This window comes from Larus michahellis, chromosome 6 (assembly GCF_964199755.1).
Source record: "Larus michahellis chromosome 6, bLarMic1.1, whole genome shotgun sequence".
NCBI lineage: Eukaryota > Metazoa > Chordata > Aves > Charadriiformes > Laridae > Larus > Larus michahellis.
The window spans coordinates 8,881,556-8,893,970 of record NC_133901.1 but is presented as its reverse complement, the minus strand read 5'-3'; the positions used below and the strand labels follow the sequence as shown (position 1 = coordinate 8,893,970).

At 37.9% G+C, this 12,415-nt stretch overlaps 1 protein-coding gene across 1 annotated transcript in view; it reads left to right on the top strand.

Moving 5' to 3' along the window:
- Positions 1 to 12,415, top strand: part of RSRC1 (arginine and serine rich coiled-coil 1) — a 169,960-nt gene that overhangs the window by 66,282 nt on the left and 91,263 nt on the right. The window contains exon 5 of the mRNA XM_074591886.1: positions 7,992 to 8,028. Within this exon, the coding sequence (XP_074447987.1) occupies positions 7,992 to 8,028 (37 nt within the window). The remainder of the gene's footprint in view (positions 1 to 7,991; positions 8,029 to 12,415) is intronic.

Here is a 12,415-nt window from a genome sequence, read left to right as displayed (position 1 = left end):
AAACAGGCCAAAGTTGTCTAATTTGTTTAAGACTACCAAATAATCTGGTTAACAGAGACAGTGACATTCCAAAGCCCAAAGCTTAATTGCTTATGTTTGCTGGGAATGCAAACGTCGATTAACAAGGTTTTACTCTTTGTGAAGGGAACCCCGTGCACAGAACAGGAGGACGAAAACCCAACCAACCAAAACCCGTGGGGGAAAAAAAAAAACCCACAACAAAAACCCACTGCACATATAAAAACTCCAAGGACTTGCATGTTATGAGGTCCCTTGCATTGCCAGGTTTATCCGAGGAATGGCTTGAACTGGCAACGAGGATAAAGAAATCTGCTTTGACAATTTGTGGGATTTCCATATCCGACTTGAAGTCTTGGTAAAGCAGAATTGGGAGCTCTTTGGGGCAGTTATTTTGGCTCTCATTTATCTGTGAAATACTTAAGGACAAAAATTATTTGTTTTGTATGGTCTGTTTGAAAATATTGATTCTGTCCATACTGTGTTTTGTTCCTCCCCTATGTATTTAGCTTCAGTGCATAAAATCTTGAATTTTACTCTGTGAGCCAGGGTTATTTTTTTTCTTTTTCCCCCTCTTGAATATTTGATAAGGTCTCTTGGGTACTGATTTTTCTTCTCTCTAGGATAACATATTATGGAAATTGTTTCACCTTGTGTCCTGTTTAAAGTCCCTGGTTTTAGCATGATTCAATTTAGCTTGCATTATATTCTGCTGAGTTCTTCAGCAGTTCCAAGTTATTCCGTATGTGTTTGTGTGTGGGGGTGCCTTCTGCTTTTCTTCCTGCTTTTGATAAGTGACCTTCATATGATCTTCTCGAATCTTTATTACATTTAAATTAGTAATTGGCCAAACTTCTTACCATTTTTTCCCCGAGTGAAATAAATTCTTTGGTTGACTGGAGTGAGGGAGCCACTGAGCACAGCACCACCAGCTTTGGAGTTTTTAAGCTTCAGGATCAGTTCCAGACCATTTGCATCTGACATCGAGTAAGAGTAAAACAATGTTCCACTGTTTTTCAAAACTATCGTGGGTGCATTTTCTAGCCGTCAGAGTGAAGGATTCTCTAACCATTCCCTAACCCTCTCTGATGTTGGCATTGCACCGCTAAATTATTTTCACTATTTTATTTCATAGTTGTTTTGTTGGTTGCTTGGATCTTCCAATAATGGAAGAAAACAGGGGTTTTAGATACAAAGAGCCACAGCTCTTAAAGCCATTGTAACTCTCAAGGTATTCTTTTTGAGGTATGTGTAGCGCTGAGAGTCTTTGTGTAACTTATGTAAGCAGTAGATTGGAAGGATTTTGATTTTAATTATCGGTAATATTGTTTGGGTATGCCTTTTGGTTACTTTCAAAAAGCTCAATTGTTTCCCTTCATCTTTGTATAAGAGAGGCAGGAGGAAACAGCCTTCTTTTATGGTTTTCTCCTCTTGCCTTTTGTATACTCCCTTTGATGTAACTTCCACTTATGGCTACAAAAAATATAGCCCTACTTTTCAGGTTTTTCTTTATAACCCAGATGATGTTAAGTAGTAGTGTTGGAAAGTAACGTGTGTTTTGTTCTGTTTCTGCAAATTATGCAGTCTTTACCAGCGGTTCTGCCAGATTACTGGTGTGGTATTAGACCGGCTTGTCACCGAAAATCGGTGGGTGTGAGTTTACCTGTTCATCCAGGAGAGTCACCACTGTCCTCTTAAAGATGGTATCAAAGGAGAGGACAGGCACGGGGCTTAGATTTTTATGTAACCTTTGTTGTGACTTGCAAAGCCTACTGAATAAGTAGCTGTGGTCTGAAGTTGTATTTGGAAACACCAGCCTATAATTTTACAGAAAACACAACAATACAAAACCTATAAAATTTAGTGGAATGTGATGGGGGTATCCATTTCTAAAAACTGCATCCCGAATCCTCTAACTCTGAAGCTGAAATTCAAGCTGGCTCAGGGAAGAACTTCAAATATGTAGTGTCTTCGGAACAGTCACCGTGCAAATGTAATAATTGTGTGCTTTTATTCTAGTTGTTGCCGATAGGGAGAAAATACTTTTTTCTGTACTAGGCTTTTGTTTTTCTGGAATTGAACAAAGGCATGATCTGGCCATGACTGTTTTACTCTCAACGTCTGGCATGTTCTGTGAGTTTAAGATTAGTCAGTGAAGCTATTCCAGAATATGATATGGTTTAAATGTTTGTGTAAATGCATCACTAAACGGTGATAAAGTCACAAGTGCATCATTCAGGCTACCCATCCAGTTGTGATTAAGCTGTCTTTGTACAAGTACGCATGATGCCCTCTTCCAAAATGTGCACGTGCGATAAATGTTAGAAAGATGTTAAAAACTTCAGTAGGGAAAAAACTATTCCTTATTTTCCTTCTCCTTTAATATTTGATACCTGGAATACCTTCGATCTCATTGTACAGACTTTTGAGGCTGAGGAAAGTAAATCCTGCAAAGATTGAATATGTAAAATGAGAAGTGAGGGAGCAGTTCTCTATCTTGGGATACCCCAGGGGAGAGAATTACATAGTGTGTAGTCACGTGGAAACCTAATTTTCTTCTTTCCAGGAATATCCAGGGCCCAGCTCTAGTCTGGGAAATCATGATATATTTGCCTTTAAACTCACCATTGGGAGAGACAATCTTGCCACAGGTTCGCAGAGTTTTAGATGGGGGATTTCCACTTTCTGAGGGAGAAAGGAAATTGTTAATGGCTGTTGTTGGTGGTGTTTGCTGGCATTTAGTCAGAAATTTGTATTATTGACAATGCTGCTAGATTGAGTAGTCAAGGCTAGTATAATAAATTCCTTATCTGAATAATTTTTAGATTAGTTTGGGGGTTTTATTTTTATTTTTTACAGTGCTTACTGACAAGCATCTCTTGGCAGATGAGCTTTGAGAAGACTATGAGTATCAGAAGCGGAAAATGATGAGGAAAAGGCCTCATTGAATTTGAAATGCCAATCTGCTAAAATAAAGATAATATACAAAAAGAAAGGTCTAGAGATAGCTGACTAGTCTACTTCTCCCATAGCTGTCACCTCCACTATGGCTGCATTTAGTAAGACTCTTCCTCACTCTGGGTGTGTTGGGCTAGCGTAGACTCCTCAGTAACTGAAGAAGCAGAAGTCAGGAGAGGCAATGGCTATGATGTTTACGGCAGTGGTCTCACTCATCCTCTTTACCATGCCCCTTGGTATAATTCCTAACATTTAAGGCATAATTTTGTTCATTTCTGTCGTTTTTCCCTTTATCTGCCTTCAACAAAGAGCTTAGAAAGAAGGGACGAGACCACCACTCAAACTGGGGTTCACGTTAATATGTTTATGCCATTTCATGTTGCTTGTATTGGCAACTGTTTAATATATTGTCACCTGCTGAAGTTCATAAAGAAGCTCTGAAGACTTTTGAAGAGATTCCGCTGTTTATTTTGAGGTTGTTTATCTAGAATCCAAGTGGGGATTGATAACATGCAAAATTAAAATAGCAGGTGTGTGCGCTACTGAGAGGAGGATCTGTAGGGAAGGTCATTAGATGACAGCAAGCAGTAGAAGCATGTTAACGTGAGGGTAAAGAACAGGAAAACTTGAGGTTGTTCCAAGAACATCTTTCACTATGAGGATCTTCATCCACGAGGAATACTGGGACAAAAAAGGGATTGATTTAAAATCATACTTGACGGATTATTGAAAGTATTATGTGATGTGCTTGTTGAATGATCCAAGAAAATTTTAAGAGTGAGAGAGCTCTATGAAAATTATCTGTAACCACTTGGGATAACGTTGCCTGATCAACAATGCTAACGTGTTGGCATTCATGAAGTGTGGAGTTAAAAGGTCTTTATTTGAGAAGTGGTGCAGCCTGACCCAAAATGCTGTGCATGACCTTGTTCTTTGCAATTTGTAGTTACTGTTGTGGAACTGGGGGGGATTCTGCCAAAGGCCTTGCTTATGATGAGATGATTTATTTATTCATTTGGCTTCTGAGGAGAAAAATCAGACATTGGGACTGTTTAGTGTGGAGTTCAGGCCACCAAGACAGTCAGGGGCTGGAGCACTTTGCCCTGTGAGGGGGCCCTGAGGGGCTGGGGGTGGCTCAGCCTGGAGGAGAGACGGTTTCCAGGGCACCTGATAGCAGCCACCCACCCTGATGAGCAGGGAGGTCACTGAGGAGAAGGAGCCGGCCTCTTTGAAGTGGTGTGTGGTGGGAGGAAAGATGCAACCAGCACAGACTGGAAAAAAAAAAGAGACTTTTGGACTAGGCAGAAGGAAAGACGGTCCCAGAGAGGGTGATTAATTAGCAAGACAGGTTGGCCCAGGGAGACTGGGCTTTCGAGGCCAGCCTGGATAAAGCTCAGCAGCCTGGTCTGGCCTCAGAGCTGACCCTGCCTGGAGCAAGGAGTAGGGCTGCAGGCCTCCAGAGGCTGTTCAACACGAATTATCCCACAATATCCATAGATGCAGATAATCCATAGAATTATGCTGTAGCCTATGGATTCTAACAAAAAAAAAGACTATGGCAAAGAAAACTACTAACTGCAAATACAAGGGAAGTGTTGAGTGAGTTGATAACAACTTGAGAGGAACCCAAGAGTGTGAACTGAAGTGGTTTGTTTTCATTTGGAATGAATTTTTTTTCAGGATACTTCCAGTTTGATACTACTGATCTGAGAAGTAGCGCAGATTGAACTCAGCTCTCATAATTGTTTGTCACTTGAAAGAGTGTAATGGGGACCTAATAACAACCTCAATTGCCTATTTTAGTGATAAGTAAAAATATTTCTGAGATCTCTTTGGCTTTAGGTAGCCTCACAGTAATAAAATATGTCACTGGTATTGTAGCGTGATGTTTAGACTGTAGCTTCTTGAGGATGCCTTGCTCCAGAGTATTGTGTCTACGTGGACCCAGTGGTTTGTTTAGCTCTGTTGTGCGAAAACAAGTGTTAGTTTTAGAATTCCTGTGTGGAACTGCTATAAATGTATTAAAAAGTAAATTATTTGTGAAATCCTTTATTATTTTAGAATGGCTAAAGTTCAGACATTTTGAAGATATTGCACATTTTTCAGCTCCCTTGATTAATGGTTAGTTTTATGTAGGAACCTAATTTTATGAACATGAATATAAGTCTAAGTTAAAATCGGGATTTTCAGCAAGTGGTAGTGAATATTTGTATTTTAGTTCAGTTTACTGTCAAAGGAACTAGAACTAATAAGTTAACACAACCTCAATTAGTTACCTACGCTATGGTTTTAAGCAATCCAAAAGCTGGCTACACTTGCTTAATTGAATTCCTGGCTTGTTGTTACATGTCCCTCATGACCATGATTCAAATTTAGCTCAGATGCAATTTTTTTTCCCCTGGCATTACGAAAAGCTAACATTTGGATTAGACTGAGTATTATCCTTACTGTTTTTAATGTATGATTTAAAAATATATGCACGTCAACAAGTATTTTACAGCACAATTTCCTGACTATATTGGGGAAATACAATTCCAGAGCTTCTCTGATGGAAAAAAGAAAAACTGAAGAATAACCCCAAGCTTTCCTAATGAACCAAGACAAAAAAAAAATGTAGTGCAAAACGTAGAGCTGGTTTGAGAGACAAATATCTTGTTGGGAACTGTGTGATGTAAAAGTTGAGTAAAACATTTTTACCTGATAATGATATAAAATGAATATAACTTTCTTATGGTGTTCCTTTATGGGAGTATTATAATAGTAGATGTGCATAAAACTGCTCTTGCCTTTTGTTCGTAGTGTTTTATGGTATTAATGATTAAGGTATTCTGTAGACGTCTAAGGTTATGTGTTAGCCTGAGCTGTAGCAACAGGTCTGAGTTTGCATAACACAATATTTGAAATGTGTTATTAATGGGAGTCTTATTTGTATAGTTATTGTTTAACTAGAAAGATAAAATTATGCCATGGCTTCACTAGTCGTCGTGGCTGATTGATGCATGGCAGCCTCCGGCTGGAAGGAGGTTTTCATTGGAAGTGACGGGTGCCACAAGGTTTATTTAGGACAACCTTAACCTTGTCCTGGTTGGTTTGATAACGTTTGCCTTATGGATGTTCAACCACTGCATTTCCTGCGTTAGAGCCTTGTGTTACACCAATATTACTATCTGTGCTGCCTCAACTACAAATTGGATGAACAGCCAGTGACACTTTTTCAATATTATTACATTAAACCAAGTGGATTTTGATTGATAACCTAATATTCAACTAATGCAAAACATCAATCATGGCAAGTATATTAATTATTTAATATTGCAGTCTAATTCAGAAATCGATGTGCTGCATGAGGGGAAGGGAAACTCACTGTTCCCAGAAGACTTAAGACAGGGAATGATTAAAAAAAAAAACCACCCTGCTGTACTCCTGTGTGTTAGTTCGATACAAATCTTTATTCATTTGCCAATAATCTCTTCGCATTTTCCACTTCAGGACCTTTTTTATCAGTTTTGAGACCTATAATTGAATTAAGGCTGCTTTCAGCACAGGGCAAAAGGAGTTGCACGGATATTGATGAAGTCACGCGAGGGACAGCGCAGGAGACAGCCCACTAACAGGGCAGGTTTGATCCCCTTAGCTGAGAGCTCCTCGCATCAGCTGCTTGGATCCTGCTTCCAAAGTAATGAAATTCTTTACGGCCGTTTACCACCTCAAAAATAGATGTGGGAGATGATTTCTGTTTAAATCCATGTGGACTCGAATAATAAGTTCTTGTTGCAAAATAAAAAATATTGGCGTAAGGAAAGTCCATCTTTTTCTCTTGCTTCATTCATGGTATATTCAAATAGAACAAAAGCGCACAGCAGACTTATTTTTGAAAGCTTTATGAAATTATGAATAAAAGCTTTCTGTAAAAAGTCTGAAATACAGACCAGCAAGGCTGTAAAATATGTAACTGAATGCAGCCTTATTCGGTATTTAATAAAATTTCATACTTTCCTTCACATTATGCCTCACACAGCCTGTACTAAGTATTAAAGAGAATGGAAGACTCAGTCTTGTGTGGTTTGCTGCCTCAGAGGAACGTAGTTGGGTGTTTTGCTCCTGTGGTTTGATGTAGTTGAATAATTTGTTGAAAAATTAATATTATAAATATAAACACATACTAGATTACATAGTTCAATAACTGATTACCTGAAATACCTGTGGGGCAGTTTTTCCTTGTTAGCCATGGTTACAGCCCACCTTCCTCTAAGGGCATGGTTCCAGTTTGGAAAGCAGGTAGGACCTGGAGTCGGTGACAACAGAAGCCAGCCTCCTTGGGTAGTGGCTTGGGATTTGGAGATTTTTTTTTTTTAATTTGTTTTCCTTCAGTTTTCTCTCAGGTTATCTTTTTTTACCTAGCAGATGTGATAATTTTCATTCTGAATTCTCCTTGCTTTTCAGCATTTTTACTTTGATAGTTTGGTTCATTTTTTTGTATTTGTCTTTATGTGGTGTTATTTTTGTATCGGTACATTTCTAGTTTTTTCAGCTGTCAGCAGTAAAATGCGAAGTTTCTGTATGGCTGCCGTGACCTAGTTAGTTAATATACGATTTACTCATTCCATCACCTTTGTAAATGGTAACAGAATTTTATTATTTATTATTATTGGCAAAGCAGAACTGTGAGTCACTGAATGTGAATTTGATAAATAGCATTACAAACTGTCTTGTTTTAGTAATTCAAATATGAATTAAGGAGATAACTATATTAAATGTTGGGGTTTAAGTGAAAGTCCTGTTCCATTGCTACAGTTTCTAGCAATTTCAGGGCAGGTAAAATTGATGTATTAAATAATTCTGTAATTATGAATTAGAATAATTGATACTTTTTAGGTATTGTTGTGATTAAGATATTAAAAATAAAAATTCTACACACTCGAGAAATTACATGGCTTTGACATTTCTGAGTTAAACATAAATCGTTGTAGACAAGGGTTTAGCAACTATTTAGAACTTTTGTTCTTCTGTTACAGGGACTCTGGAAACATCAAAGCTGGATTAGAACATCTGGTAAGTTTTAATTTTCTCTTGAACATTTGCATCATCTTTGATATCTGCATTCCAAATGAACACTTTTGAATGAGCTTTGAATACCTTGAATTGAGAAAGTCAACCATTTCCCAGAGGGTCAGCTTACTGTTATTATGTGAAGGCACTTACATTTTCATTTATCTTACCGTTTCAAGGGAATTTTAATTTTTTTAAATTACTTTTTTTGATGTAGAGATGAAATAAAATGGACTACAATCCTTGGATTGATGATTGCCTTAATTATAAACAAAAATTGTTTGGTGTTGGATTTTTGGCATATCCTGATCTGAAAACAACAAACTTGTGATAAAAAAAAAAAAAAGACACACACACAATCAAATATTGCATGCATAAATATGGTATGTTTTAGTAATTTGAAGTCTTTGAAAGAAGTGCACAGCTTTGTTTTTTTCTCTTGTCTTTGCGTTATGAATAATGTATTGACTTAAATTCCATTCAGTGCTGGAGTATAAAATAATAATTGAGATGCAAAATATTTTTGGTTTAAGTAAACATATTCAAACCACAAGTGATGGCAAGACATACTTAGCATTAAAAACTAATCAGTTGATCAAAACTGGAAAAAATACAATATTGTCACCAGTCTGAAGCTCATTGAGACTAGGATGGGTAGTATCAGCAATCATCAGAACATTAAGTAGTTCATCTAAACAGATTATTGAATCCCATTAAATCAAAATATTCACTATTAATGGCACGTATATCTCAGTACACCATGAGAAGTGTTTAAATTCATGTTTAATTTTTTCACGTAGTATCTAAATAATATATACTGTTCTATCCTGCGATTAAAATAAAGTCTTATCACAATGTATTGCATGAGCATTTGAAAAAAATTGCTTTTCTGTTGTTGCTTCCCATTTTGGGAATCACTTGGGAAATATGATTTGTAGGAGCTTGTGTACCAATATCTTCTTGGAGTAACAGCGGGATGAAAAGGATGTATATTCTGGCATAGTTGTCAACAGTTTCCCCTTTATAATGGTGGCATATTAAATGTTCCATTGCAACTAGTATTTTGAATGTGTAAATGGAATAAATAGCCGAGTGTTATGAATAGTTCTTAGAGCAGTTTGAAAATTAATCTTGTTTGCTAGTTTCATTGGTATCTTGCATGCTAGTTGAATCTCTTAAATAAATTTTTAAAATGTTTCATTCCTCTGCTGGTGTCAGGTAGTTGTAATCTGATGGGTTCGGAGAATTTTTCTAATGCATTATAAAGATGCTGTAGTCTTGACAGATGACCATGACTGGTACTTTTTCTAAATTGGGAGTGCTGCAATAGCTGGAGCTGCAGGTCTGATTTATAATCTCACCTCAAACCAGGAGGTGCCGAAGGAAGAGGCTCTATGGATTTTGAGTAGCCTGGGGTGGGGGTGGGGGGTGGACCAGGAATAGCATTTGCTGGTGTTCAGGGTTTCTTTGGGGTTTGGGGGGAAATGTACTGGAAAGATTCTCTGCAGAGCAGCAATACCTTAAGTTCTTTACAGGGTAACTCACTGTATGTTTGAAAAAAATTTTGTCTTCGTTAAATACATTAGTGGCTTTGTATTTTGGTGAAAGATCTGTCGAAAACCACTGGGTTTGAGACATTTCTCCATTTCCCTGTGATCTGAGAAAATCTGTCCTGGGAACGGGTGCTCAAGGAAATTAAGTGTTTCTTAAGACACCCACAGGTGGGAGTATTTGTGCTGGAAACTGTTTTATAGCTCAACTTTGTGTCAGAGAAGTTCACAAAGACCTTTTGGACTCCAACAAATTATAGGGATATTCCTCAGAAGAATTAAGCCACATGATTGCTCTGGTTCTACTACTTTAAATTACTGCATCTCCAAATACTTGTAAGGAAGTTTTTGCCCCTTAAGAAAAGGAGAAAAGTCTTTATATTGATTTGGTAATCTGTTATTTAATCCCCTCTGTAAAAAAAAAAAAGAAAAAAAAAAAGAAAAAAAAAGATATTTTACAATTTGTGATATAACCTTTATGGGGTCTGTATGTTCCCATTAGGTTTATCTGCGTGTGTATCCCACTCACTTGCTTGCAGCCTATTTTACGGCTTACCCTTGTGTAAGAATCTTCTGCCCTTCTGGTATCTAGCACCTGGCTACACACAGGAGTGAAATAAAGTAGTATAACAACTGCTGTTGAAAAACTTGGTAAATATCTTACAAATTGTTATTTGGAAATACTTCCAGTTTAAAAACAGAGGCTTTTATAAAAAAAAAAAAAAATATTTTCTTTGTAGCCTGGAGAACTTCCCAACAGGTCCATGTGCCTGTTTCTTGGTCGGGTAGAGCTGGCCCTCCAGGAGGAGCTGGGCTGGCCACTGCTACCCAGGGTCTCTGGCTGACCAGCCCCACTCCCTGCTGGCCACCGATAGCCATATATGCTCAGAAGCATTTCTTTTTATAATTAGTTAAGAAAAGAAACTGCAAAGTTCTAAGCATAGAGGAATTAGTCTTGTAGTCAAAAAATTTTGGTGGTTATTTGCTGAATTATACTTGGCTGATTCCTTTCCCAAGTAACAACTTTTAACAAGCTGTAGAGACCTTGGAATAGATGACTATATATCTGCAACTCTGAATAGGTCTTGTTTTCTATTAATAGCTCCACTGAAAAAGAACCACTGAGCCATACGTGTGGTTTATTCATTAGAGATACCTTATTTGTGCCTTTTCTATAACATTTCAAAGCAATAACCTGCTTGTCCTTGTGGTCAAGCAGCAGAGTCTGTCCGTTTGAAATGATGAAGAGCAACCTGTCATTAATAGCTTGTTTAGCCCATCAGCGGTTTGTAAGAATATAGTTAACGTCTGCCAAGAAAGCAGGCGCTCCCCGTGTTGTGTGTTAATCAATAACCCCCAGCAGGTGCGGATGAAGCTCCTGCAAAGCTGACTGTCGCAGTGCTTGTGCGTAGCGCTGCCAAGGAAGCTGCTGGAGTTCACTATGTACACTTTTAGTTGCATCGTGTGCCATAGGTAATTTACATCAAGGTCACTAATTCGTAACTAATATTGGTTAACTCCATCTGGCAGCTCTTTGGTTTTTTTAAGAGATCTTTGGTAGCAAAATTGGCATAAATGATCAACCAACTAAAAAAGAACCAACAAAAACCCAAAACCCCAACCAGAAAAAGCCCCTTCTTCATCCAGAAAGTGTTAATACTTATTTACTAGGTATCACTTTTTTTTTTTTTTTTGGAGCTTGATTTCAGTGATCGACCTCTCACTGATTTTCACTGGCATCGTTTCAGACTTCTAGTGATTACAGCTCAGTGGTCCTAGTATGGCTACTGGACAGCAATGTCTAATAGAATTGTTGGCTTTCTAATGAGCTATGAAACCAAGCAGCCAATTATTTGTGTTCACAAACAATTAATTAACACTCTTAATATGAGTAATTATGTTTTATCTTGGTAGCCTGGCAAAATTCCATGCTGGTCAATTATATTCTGCAAGCTTGAATTCTTTCTTATTGAAGAAGTGTCAGGCTGACTGGATGGTTGGGGTTTTTTCCTATTGAAATTGTATTTAATTGAAAACAAGACTTTCCACCTTTTTTTTTTTTTTTTTTTTAAAAGCATTTCTTTCTCACATGCCCTTTCATAAAATGCTAATCATCAAAACCTGAAAAATATTCCCTTAGGAAAACCACTGTGGTGTTCTTGAGTTGTAATTTTCATGCCCATTCTTAGCTTTTGACCAAATTCCCTGCCTGGGTGACATCACTGATGAGGCACCTCTAGAGAGGACAGTTTTAGTCCAGGAGATGGGAGGCAGCCTTAGAGGAGAACAGGAGCATGGTGATGGGGTATAGTAACGGTAATTTAACATGGAATTAACTTTTCCATCATCAGAAAAGAGGGTATTCTGTGTAGTCTCCCCACTCTGGCACATGGGCAAGGGGTGCACAGCTTGGGTAATGGGTTGTCTGAACTTTATAGCTTTCTTTTCTTCCCGTTTGGGCAATGGGATTAGTATAGCCCTAAGATGGGGCGAGAATATTGAGCCTGGAGGAATCTACCTCAGGAAGCAGTTGCGCAGGAAGTCTTCTTAAGGTGAAATCTAAAGATGAAATAGAAACGTACAAGTAAAATCTTTTTCTATCATCGGGTAGGTCAGTCTAATGGAAGGGCAATGGTGCTGAAAGGTGCCAGTGGTATGAGAAACCTTGTAGATGTTAGTCTGTAGCTTGTGATGTCAGGAGAAATGCTGATGCTTTTATTTCCTTTCCGATTCCCGTCATTCACATATTTCATTTATCGCATATGTGGAGAGGTGAGGCATTTTACATAGAGGGTGGTTTGCTTATATGAACTCTTTTAGTAGTCATTGGCTTGCTAGTT